General features: G+C 38.4%; 1 protein-coding gene across 1 annotated transcript in view; it reads right to left on the bottom strand.

The window, feature by feature from the left end:
- Window positions 1-10,866: 10,866 nt before the first annotated feature.
- Window positions 10,867-12,099, bottom strand: part of LOC147370540 (UDP-glucuronosyltransferase 2C1-like) — a 37,274-nt gene continuing 36,041 nt past the window's right edge. The window contains exon 6 of the mRNA XM_086405516.1: window positions 10,867-11,394. Coding sequence (XP_086261642.1) covers window positions 11,115-11,394 — 280 coding nt within the window. The 3' untranslated portion in view covers window positions 10,867-11,114. The remainder of the gene's footprint in view (window positions 11,395-12,099) is intronic.

The following is a 12,099-nucleotide window of genomic DNA, read 5'->3' as shown; positions in this document are numbered from 1 at the left end:
CACATTACCATGTCCAGAAGAATGAAACTGGACCTCTACCAAATGCCACTCACAAACTTAGCATGAAATGGATAAAGAATTAGACATAAAAACAAAAACCTAAAGCATTCCTAGAAGAATAAATAGGGAACATGTTCCTTGATATTGGTCTTGGCAACAGTTTTTTGGATTGACCCCCAAAGCACAGCAATAAGAATAAAAGTAAACAAGTGGGACAACATCAAAATAATAAGTTCTGCACAGCAAAAAAAAGAAAGAAAGAAAGAAAGAAAAGGCAACTGACAGATGATATCAGCAAGCCACATACCCAATAAGGCATTAATAGCCCCAAAATACAAAGAACTCATATGTCAAACCCAATCTCCCAATTTACTTTGCTGTACCGCAGAAATGGTGGCTCAGTGGTAAAGAATCCGCTTGCCAAGCAGGAGACAAAGTTTCAGTTCCTGGATTGGGACAATCCCCTGGAGGAGGACATGGCAACCCACTCCAGTATTCTTGCCTGGAGAATTCCAAGGACAGAGGAGCCTAGCAAGCTACAGTTCAGTGGGTCACAAAGACTGAGACATGACTGAGCAACTGAACAACAACGACAGCAGAAATTAACACAACATTGTGTAAATCAACTATACTCCAATAAAATTTAATTAAAAAAACTCATACAATTAATAGTAAAATAATCTGATTTAAAACTGATCAGACACATTGAATAATTTTTCCAAAGAAAAAATATATATGCCCAACAAAAAAATTGAACTGTATTTCTAACCCTCACAGAAATGCAAATCATACGCACTTTGATATATCAGCTAACACTGTTAGAACCAGTTCAGTTCAACCACTCAGTCATGTCCAACTCTTTGTGACCCCCTGGAATGCAGCATGCCAGGCTTCCCTGTCCATTACCAACTCCCAGAGCTTACTCCAAGTCATGTCCAGCAAGTCAGTGATGCCATCCAACCATCTCATTCTCTGTCATCCCCTTCTCCTCCCACCTTCAATCTTGCCCAGTATCAGGGTCATTTCAAATGAGTCACCTCTTTGCATCAGGTGGCCAAAGTACTGCAGTTTCAGCTTCAGCATCAGTCCTTCCAATGAATGTTCAGGACTGATTTCCTCTAGGAAGGACTGGTTAGATCTCCTTCCTGTCCACAGGACTCTCAAGAGTTTTATCCAACACTGCAGTTCAAAAGCATAAATTCTTCAGCACTCGGCCTTCTTTACAGTCCAACTCTCACATTCATACATAACTACTGGAAAAATCATAGCTTTGACTAGATGGACCTTTGCTGGTAAAGTAATGTCTCTGCTTTTTAATTGGCTGTCTAGGTTGGTCATAACTTTTCTTCCAAGGAGCAAGTGTCTTTTAATTTCATGGCTGCAGTCACCATCTTCAGTAATTTTGTAGCCCCCAAAAATAAAATCTGTCACTGTTTCCATTGTTTCCCCATTTATTTGCCATGAAGTGATGGGATCAGATGCCATGATCTTAGTTTTCTGAATGTTGAGTTTTAAAAGTATGAAAAGGGTGAAAATAGGTACTTGTATGTCATCATGTTATATGATTTGCTGATATTATATACGAGAGAATTGTATGTAAGGGTACAAAAGGACATCTCTCAGGGAAATAAATGCCAGGAAGTGAGAATGTGATTTTAGGATCTCAGTCTACTCAGCCAAGTTTAGAGCCAGAATCTAGAACATTAATAGAAATGGAGTGGGAATCAGAAGCAAAGAACCTAGGGAGGAAACAAAATTTAGAAACAAAAGGTCAATGGCAATACAACGTGAATTGCAGAACTGATGTTTCTCTGCTCCATAGACTGCATATTATTCTAAGCCCCAACTGTACTGCTTTTTAAAATATTACGGTTGATATCCTCATAAATACATGGATAATTTAGATCTGAGATTACAGATGAATCATTATTTTTGGTAAAATATGTTGAATATAGCTGAAATAAATACCTCCTTCACCATAAAAGACAGCCGCATTTAGAAATTAAAGCATAGAATTTCATGGATCGTTTTTTGTTTATGACACATAGAACTTGACATTGTGTTCATATATATATGCACATATGTATAAAATATTTGTGTATACCTGTGATAATTTAAAATTTTTATTTTAAATTAAGTCTTGATATGGAAGAAATTTGAGCAGGATTTCCTAACATAATGATGTATGAGATGTAACTAGTTTAAATATAAAGTATTTTAGAACATGTTATTATAACAGACTTTACGCCAAAGAATTGATGCTTTTGAACTGCAGTGTTGGAGAATACTCTTGAGAGTCCCTTGAACTGCAAGGAGATCCAAACAGTCCATTCTGAAGGAGAACAGCCCTGGGATTTCTTTGGAAGGAATGATGCTAAAGTTGAAACTCCAGTACTTTGGCCACCTCATGCGAAGAGTTGACTCACTGGAAAAGACTCTGATGCTGGGAGGGATTGGGGGCAGGAGGAAAAGGGGACGACAGAGGATGAGATGGCTGGACGGCATCACTGACTCGATGGACGTGAGTCTGAGTGAACTCAGGGAGTTGGTGATGGACAGGGAGGCCTGGAGTGCTGCAGTTCATGGGGTTGCAAAGAGTTGGACACGACTGAGGGACTGATCTGATCTGATCTGAGGAAAGCCAGACATCATAAAAATCCAGGAAAAAAAAAATTGCCTATTAAAACTAAACTGGAAAAATAAAGCATGTTACAAAGGTTTAGGCTCTGCATACCTAAAATTATTAGCAAATTGTTTATTTAATACAATGATGTATAGATGATTTAAATAGGCAAATATTAGTGTTTAAGAGAAGTTCCAGTTTCTATAAAATAGAATAAATTTACTTATTTATCAGAGTAGTTCTTTTGAAAAAAACAGAAAATTCAGAAATAAGGTATCAAAACCTTGAATTACTTAAGTTCCTTATGTTAACATAATTTTATATTATGTAAGATATCTTGATTTTGGCATAAAATGGTGAAAGATTCAATTATGGTTTTTATTTATTTTTTTAATTTTATTTTATTTTTAAACTTTACATAATTGTATTAGTTTTGCCAAATATCAAAATGAAACCACCACAGGTATACATGTGTTCCCCATCCTGAACCCTCCTCCCTCCTCCCTCCCCATACCATCCCTCTGGGTCGTCCCAGTGTTCTAGCCCCAAGCATCCAGTATCGTGCATCGAACCTGGACTGGCATCTTGTTTCATACATGATATTTTACATGTTTCAATGCCATTCTCCCAAATCTTCCCACCCTCTCCCTCTCCCACAGAGTCCATAAGACTGTTCTATACATCAGTGTCTCTTTTGCTGTCTCGTACACAGGGTTATTGTTACCATCTTTCTAAATTCCATACATATGCGTTAGTGTACTGTATTGGTGTTTTTCCTTCTGGCTTACTTCACTCTGTATAATAGGCTCCAGTTTCATCCACCTCATTAGAACTGATTCAAATGTATTCTTTTTAATGGCTGAGTAATACTCCATTGTGTATATGTACCACTGCTTTCTTATCCATTCATCTGCTGATGGACATCTAGGTTGCTTCCATGTCCTGGCTATTATAAACAATGCTGTGATGAACATTGGGGTACACGTGTCTCTTTCCCTTCTGGTTTCCTCAGTGTGTATGCCCAGCAGTGGGATTGCTGGATCATAAGGCAGTTCTATTTCCAGTTTTTTAAGGAATCTCCACACTGTTCTCCATAGTGGCTGTACTAGTTTGCATTCCCACCAACAGTGTAAGAGGGTTCCCTTTCCTCCACACCCTCTCCAGCATTTATTATTTGTAGACTTTTGGATGGCAGCCATTCTGACTGGTGTGAAATGGTACCTCATAGTGGTTTTGATTTGCATTTCTCTGATAATGAGTGATGTTGAGCATCTTTTTATGTGTTTGTTAGCCATCTGTATGTCTTCTTTGGAGAAATGTCTATTTAGTTCTTTGGCCCATTTTTTGATTAGGTCATTTATTTTTCTGGAGTTGAGCTGTAGGAGTTGCTTGTATATTTTTGAGATTAGTTGTCAGTTGCTTCATTTGCTATTATTTTCTCCCATTCTGAAGGCTGTCTTTTCACCTTGCTAATAGTTTCCTTTGATGGGCAGAAGCCTTTAAGGTTAATTAGGACAATGTGGAAGAAATGGACAAATTCTTAGAAAAGTACAACTTTCCAAAACTCGACCAGGAAGAAATAGAAAATCTTAACAGACCCATCACAAGCACGGAAATTGAAACTGTAATCAGAAATCTTCCAGCAAACAAAAGCCCAGGTCCAGACGGCTTCACAGCTGAATTCTACCAAAAATTTAGAGAAGAGCTAACACCTATCCTGCTCAAACTCTTCCAGAAAATTGCAGAGGAAGGTAAACTTCCAAACTCATTCTATGAGGCCACCATCACCCTAATACCAAAACCTGACAAAGATCCCACAAAAAAAGAAAACTACAGGCCAATATCACTGATGAACATACATGCAAAAATCCTTAACAAAATTCTAGCAATCAGAATCCAACAATACATTAAAAAGATCATACACCATGACCAAGTGGGCTTTATCCCAAGGATACAAGGATTCTTCAATATCCGCAAATCAATCAATGTAATACACCACATTAACAAATTGAAAAATAAAAACCATATGATTATCTTAATAGATGCAGAGAAAGCCTTTGACAAAATTCAACACCCATTTATGATGAAAACTCTCCAGAAAGCAGGAATAGAAGGAACATACCTCAACATAATAAAAGCTATATATGACAAACCCACAGCAAACATTATCCTCAATGGTGAAAAATTGAAAGCATTTCCTCTAAAGTCAGGAACAAGACAAGGGTGCCCACTTTCACCATTACTATTTAACATAGTTTTGGAAGTTTTGGCCACAGCAATCAGAGCAGAAAAAGAAATAAAAGGAATCCAAATTGGAAAAGAAGAAGTAAAACTCTCACTATTTGCAGATGACATGATCCTCTACATAGAAAACCCTAAAGACTCCACCAGAAAATTACTAGAACTAATCAATGACTGTAGTAAAGTTGCAGGATATAAAATCAACACACAGAAATCCCTTGCATTCCTGTACACTAATAACGAGAAAACAGAAAGAGAAATTAAGGAAACAATTCCATTCACCATTGCAACAGAAAGAATAAAATACTTAGGAATATATCTACCTAAAGAAACTAAAGACCTATATATAGAAAACTATAAAACACTGGTGAAAGAAATCAAAGAGGACACTAATAGATGGAGAAATACACCATGTTCATGGATTGGAAGAATCAATATAGTGAAAATGAGTATACTACCCAAAGCAATTTATAGATTCAATGCAATCCCTATCAAGCTACCAACGGTATTCTTCACAGAGCTAGAACAAATAATTTCACAATTTGTATGGAAATACAAAAAACCTCTAATAGCCAAAGCGATCCTGAGAAAGAAGAATGGAACTGGAGGAATCAACCTACCTGACTTCAGGCTCTACTACAAAGCTACAGTTATCAAGACAGTATGGTACTGGCACAAAGACAGAAATACAGATCAATGGAACAAAATAGAAAGCCCAGAGATAAATCCACGCACATATGGACACCTTATCTTTGACAAAGGAGGCAAGAATATACAATGGATTAAAGACAATCTCTTTAACAACTGGTGCTGGGAAATCTGGTCAACCACTTGTAAAAGAATGAAACTAGAACACTTTCTAACACCATACACAAAAATAAACTCAAAATTGATTAAAGATCTAAACGTAAGACCAGAAACTCTAAAACTCCTAAAGGAGAATATAGGCAAAACACTCTCTGACATACATCACAGCAGGATCCTCTATGACCCACCTCCCAGAATATTGGAAATAAAAGCAAAAATAAACAAATGGGACCTAATTAACAATTATGGTTTTTAAAGAGTATTATTGGTCATAACTTTCCTTCCAAGGAGCAAACGTCTTTTAATTTCATGGCTGCAATCACCATCTGCAGTGATTTGGGAGCCCAGAAAAATAAAGTCTGACACTGTTTCTACTGTTTCCCCATCTATTTCCCATAAAGTGATGGGACCAGATGCCATGATCTTCGTTTTCTGAATGTTGAGCTTTAAGCCAACTTTTTCACTCTCCTCTTTCACTTTCCTCAAGAGGCTTTTTAGTTCCTCTTCACTTTCTGACATAAGGGTGGTGTAATCTGCATATCTGAGACTATTGATATTTCTCCAGGCAATCTTGATTCCAGCTTGTGCTTCTTCCAGCCCAGCATTTCTCATGATGTACTCTGCATATAAGTTAAATAAGCAGAGTGACAATATACACCCTTGACGCACTTGATTCCAGCTTGTGCTTCTTCCAGCCCAGCGATTCTCATGATGTACTCTGCATATAAGTTAAATAAGCAGAGTGACAATATACACCCTTGACGCACTTGATTCCAGCTTGTGCTTCTTCCAGCCCAGCGATTCTCATGATGTACTCTGCATATAAGTTAAATAAGCAGAGTGACAATATACACCCTTGACGCACTTGATTCCAGCTTGTGCTTCTTCCAGCCCAGCGATTCTCATGATGTACTCTGCATATAAGTTAAATAAGCAGAGTGACAATATACACCCTTGACGCACTCCTTTTCTTATTTGGAACCAGTCTGTTGTTCCATGTCCAGTTCTAACTGTTGCTTCCTGACCTGAATACAGGTTTCTCAAAAAATAGGTCAGATGGTCTGGTATTCCCACCTCTTTCAGAATTTTCCACAGTTTACTGTGATCCACACAGTCAAAGGCTTTGGCATAGTCAATAAAGCAGAAATAGATGTTTTTCTGGAACTCTCTTGCTTTTTCCTATGATCCAGCAGAGGTTGGCAATTTGATCTCTGGTTCCTCTGCCTTTTTTTAAAACCAGCTTGAATATCTGGAGGTTCATGGTTCACGTATTGTTGAAGCCTGGTTTGGAGAATTTTGAGCATTACTTTACTAGCGTGGGAGATGAGTGCAATTGTGCAGTAGTTCAAGCATTCTTTGGATTACCTTTCTTTGGTATTGGAATGGAAACTGAGCTTTTCCAGTCCTGTGGCCACTGCTGAGTTTTCCAAATTTGCTGCCATATTGAGTGCAGTACTTTCACAGCATCATCTTTCAGGATTTGAAATAGCTCCACTGGAATTCCATCACCTCCACTAGCTGTGTCCATAGTGATGCTTTCTAAGGCCCACTTGACTTCACATTCCAGGATGTCTGGCTCTAGGTCAATGATCACACCATCGTGATTATCTGGGTCGTGAAGATCTTTTTTGTACAGTTCTTCTGTGTATTCTTGCCATCTCTTCTTAACATCTTCTGCTCCTGTTAGATCCATACCATTTCTGTCATTTATTGAGCTGATCTTTGCATGAAATGTAACCTTTGTATCTCTAATTCTCTTGAAGAGATCTCTAGTCTTTCCCATTCTGTTGTTTTCCCCTATTTCTTTGCATTGATCGCTGAGGAAGGCTTTCTTATCTCTCCTTGCTATTCTTTGGAACTCTGCATTCAGATGCTTATATCTTTCCTTTTCTCCTTTGCTTTTCACTTCTCTTCTTTTCATAGCTATTTGTAAGCCCTCCTCGGACAGCCATTTTGTTTTTGTGCATTTCTTTTCCATGGGGATGGTCTTAATTCCTGTCTCCTGTACAATGTCATGAACCTCTGTCCATAGTTCATCAGGCACTCTGTCTTTCAGATCTAGTCATTTAAATATATTTCTCACTTCCACTGTATAATCATAAGGGATTTGATTTAGGTCATACCTGAATTGTCTAGTGGTTTTCCCCACTTTCTTTCATTAAATCTGAATTTGGCAATAAGGAGTTCATGATCTGAGCCACATTCAGCTCCTGGTCTTGTTTTTGCTGACTGTATAGAGCTTCTCCATCTTTGGCTGCAAATAATATAATCAGTCTGATTTTGGTGTTTACCATCTGGTGATGTCCATGTATAGAGTCTTCTCTTGTGTTGTTGGAAGAGGGTGTTTGCTATGCCCAGTGCGTTCTCTTGGCAAAACTCTATTAGCCTTTCCCCTGCTTCATTCTGAACTCCAAGACCAAAACTGCCTGTTATTCCAGCTGTTTCCTGACTTACTACTTTGGGATTCCAGTCCCCTATAATGAAAAGGACATTTTTTGGGTGTTAGTTTTAAAAGGTCTTGTAGGTCTTTATAGAACCATTCAACTAGAGCTTCTTCAGCGTTACTGGTTGGGGCATAGTCTTGGATTACCGTGATATTGAATGGTTTGCCTTGGAAATGAACAGAGATCATTCTGTTGTTTTTGAGATTGCATCCAAGTACTGCATTTCAGACTCTTTTGTTGACCATGATGGTTACTCCATTTCTTCTAAGGGATTCCTGCCTATAGTAGTAGATATAATGGTCATCTGAGTTAAATTCACCCATTCCAGTCCATCTTAGTTTGGTAATTCCTAGAATGTCGACGTTCACTCTTGCCATCTCTTCTTTTGCCACTTCCAATTTGCCTTGATTGATGGACCTAACATACAGCATCAGACCTTGCTTCTATCACCAGCCCCATCCACAACTGGGTAATGTTTTTGCTCTGGTTCCATCCCTTTCTTCTTTTGGAGTTATTTCTCCACTGACCTCCAGTAGCATATTGGGCACCTACAGACCTGGGTAGTTCATCTTTCAGTGTCCTATCTTTTTGCCTTTTCATACTGTTCATGGGGTTCTCAAGGCAAGAATACTGAAGGGGTTTGCCATTCCCTTCTCCAGTGGACCACATTCTGTCAGACCTCTCCAGCATGACCCGTCCATTTTGGGTGGCCCCATTTTTAAAAGCAGAGACATTACTTTGCTAACAAAGGTCCATCTAGTCAAAGCTATGATTTTTCCAGTAGTCATGTATGGATGTGAGAGTTGGACTGTGAAGAAAGCTGAGCGCTGAAGAATTGATGCTTTTGAACTGTGGTGTTGGAGAAGACTCATGAGAGTCCCTTGGACTGCAAGGAGATCCAACCAATCCATTCTAAAGGAGATCAGCCCTGGGTGTTCTTTCGAAAGAATGATGCTAAAGCTGAAACTCCAGTACTTTGGCCACCTCATGCGAAGAGTTGACTCATTGGAAAAGACTCTGATGTTGAGAGGGATTGGGGGCAGGAGGAGAAGGGGATGACAGAGGATGAGATGGCTGGATGGCATCACCTACTCGATGGACGTGAGTTTGAGTGAACTCCGGGAGTTGGTGATGGACAGGGAGGCCTGGCATGCTGTGATTCATGGGGTGGGAAAGAGTCGGACATGACTGAGCAACTGAACTGAACTGAACTGATGATAAATTATTATTAAATCTGGTTGATATCAGTTCAGTTGAGTTCAGTCGCATCCGACTCTTCGTGACCCCATGGACTGCAGCATGCCAGGCCTCCCTGTCCATCACCAACTCCCGGAGTTTACTCAAACTCATGCCCATTGAATCGGTGATCCCATACAACTGTGTATTATGTTAAATAACTTTTTGGAGATAGACTTTTAGAAAAGAATATTAGAGACATCTTTTTTAAAAGGGAGAATTGGGTAATTCAAAATCATTGTCCAGACCCCCCAAAACTGATCCTATATGATTAGAGAAGAAAGAAAGGGAATGTTCCCTTTTTTTTTTAAGAGATAACTCTTTTTATTAAAATTCAAGCTGTGTTTTCAAGCTTACTGCAGATTTCCAGCAGATGCTAGTTAGTAAGAAGCCTAAGTACTTGTGCTTGTAATAGTGATCAAAGGACCATTTATAAGACCAGGGGAAGTGGTGGAAGTGAAGGAAGAAATGAGAAAATCCACTGAATTTCTCTTTAAATGGAGAAATCATTCCCACAGCAAATAGCATTTCTGAGAAATGCATTTTCGCCAGGAAATATGCAGTATAGCTCTAAGAAGTTTGCTCCTTCTCTCCAAATGTATATGTTCTAAGTAAAATTAATAGGGGAAAAAATGTTTAAGTTAGTTTAGGGTTTGCCTGTTGGTCCAGTAGTTAAGAATCCACCTGCCACTGAAGGAGACACGAGTTCATTCCCTGGTCCAGGAAGATCTCACCTGCCATGAGGCAACTAAGCCTGTTCAGTAAAACTACTGAACTCCCACTCTAGAGCCCACAGGCTACAACTACTGACACTCACGTATCCTAGAGCCTGTGCTCTGCAGTAAAAGAAACCACCTCAATGAAAAGCCCGCAGACTGCAAGTAGAGTAGCTCCTCCTCACCACACCTAGAGAAGGCCCATGTGCAGCAATGAAGACATAACACAGTGAAAGATAAATAAATAAATTAATTAAAATAAATGTTTAAAAAATTGTTACTTTGAAAGGATGGGTATTAAATTCCAGCCATTTACTTTTGCTCCATCATACCAACAACCATGCTAATATATGGTAATCACTAGTTCTCTGAAGCTATGAAGTGTTACAATACAAATTAAGTACTATTATTATCATCAAATGAGTGTTATCATTACTAATATCCAAATGAAGGACAATCTTCAATCAAATACAAAGCAAAGCTTTGTATTTCAAGAGGGACAACATCTAATGTATGATATGAAAGAAAATTGATGGTGTAAAATGTGCTTTACAGAGGAGTAGAAACCCTATGAGTTCCTGATCATCCTGACTGGAAGGAAAGCTCTGACTAGAGTGTGCTCTACATTACTCCTTGTCTAGTTCCTTTAGAATGTGGAACCCAAAATCATGTCAGATATTAAGGAAATATTCAATATGGTTAGTACTGAAAATAGAATTCCTCGTTATGTTCGTAAGGCCTCAAACAGCATCTCAACTGATTGAACTGAAAGCAATGAATGAAGTAAACCACTACATCATTAATGGTAGCAACTTTTATGTGTTTATTTGTTTATCCTCTGTTTTTAAATAAAAGATTCTTTTAAATCATAATTATAAATCATGTGGCATATTTTTGGAGTGAGAGTTTGACCTTTGACTCAATAAGCTGAGGAATGGACAAGAACCCAAGTGAGTAGAAATCTGTTCAAATCAGTGCCTGGGATAATTCAGATGGATTTCATCAAGGTTTCTAGTCCAACTGTTGAAAAAAACAAAAAAACAAAAACTACTCTCTCTTTTTCTTCTTTGAAATTTTGCCAAACTTCCCACAACAAAACAGGCAACATTTAGTGACCAGGAATATAATAGTTGCCACACAAGCTAGCAGGAAGCCAATCACATCCAAAGAGTGGTGCTGGTACCAGGTGAGGTCGTGGAAGGCTGGTCGAAGGTGTTTGGCTCCTTTGTGACGCATGATAAACTCAATCCAGAAGACTGCTCGTTTGAGGGGCTTCACTGGTGTATCATGGTGAATTCTTGATAACTTCATAGCATTCTCTTTATAGCTAAGGATTGAATATATAGATAGCCACTTGAAAATTTTGTTAAGGACATGATATACCTAAAATTGTTATATACTATTAAAAGTATATTACATAATTATGAATATATTATGTCATAAATGATATCACCAAGAGCACAGAATATACATGAAAGTTTTTTTTTTTCCTCTTGAGATATTTCTAGATATGGTAATTTATTAACTGAAATTTGTTGGATATTCCTATATTTGTTGGATAGTCTCTATAATAATTGGAGGTAGGGGAGAATTTCTAACTAAAAGTAGCATTTTAAAGATTCAGAAAGAGGAATGTAGAATATGTCATTTGAGAATACAGAATTTTTATCTCTTTTGCTGAATGTGGTGCTGGGAACATAATAGTGACAGAAACAGCATTTAAGGGGCAGAGCTATGAGAAAATAACTCTTCCTGTACTTCTCTTCCCTCTCCCTGGTTCAGTATTAGTGCTAAAAGGAGCTAGTTTTCAACAACAGCAGGAAAGATTTCAGTCTGAGATTTTCATGGCCCTGACATTTCAGATGAAAACAAGAAGCTTGATGTGATCCTCTGGGCAAGAAGTAAGGGCTGAGAGTAAGTCGATGGTATGTCAGTGCTACTCTTCTCAATTTGTCCCACCCTCTTCTTCCCCTGCTGAGTCCACAATACCATCCTCTCTACATCTGTGTCTCTGTTCCTCACCTGTAAACAG

The sequence above is a fragment of the Bos grunniens genome, chromosome 6 (genome assembly GCF_055505025.1).
Source record: "Bos grunniens cultivar Pamir isolate PY7600 chromosome 6, Bosgru_T2T1.0, whole genome shotgun sequence".
Classification (NCBI taxonomy): domain Eukaryota; kingdom Metazoa; phylum Chordata; class Mammalia; order Artiodactyla; family Bovidae; genus Bos; species Bos grunniens.
The sequence above is the reverse complement of the archived record's forward strand: the minus strand, read 5'-3'. Positions and strand labels throughout refer to the sequence as shown.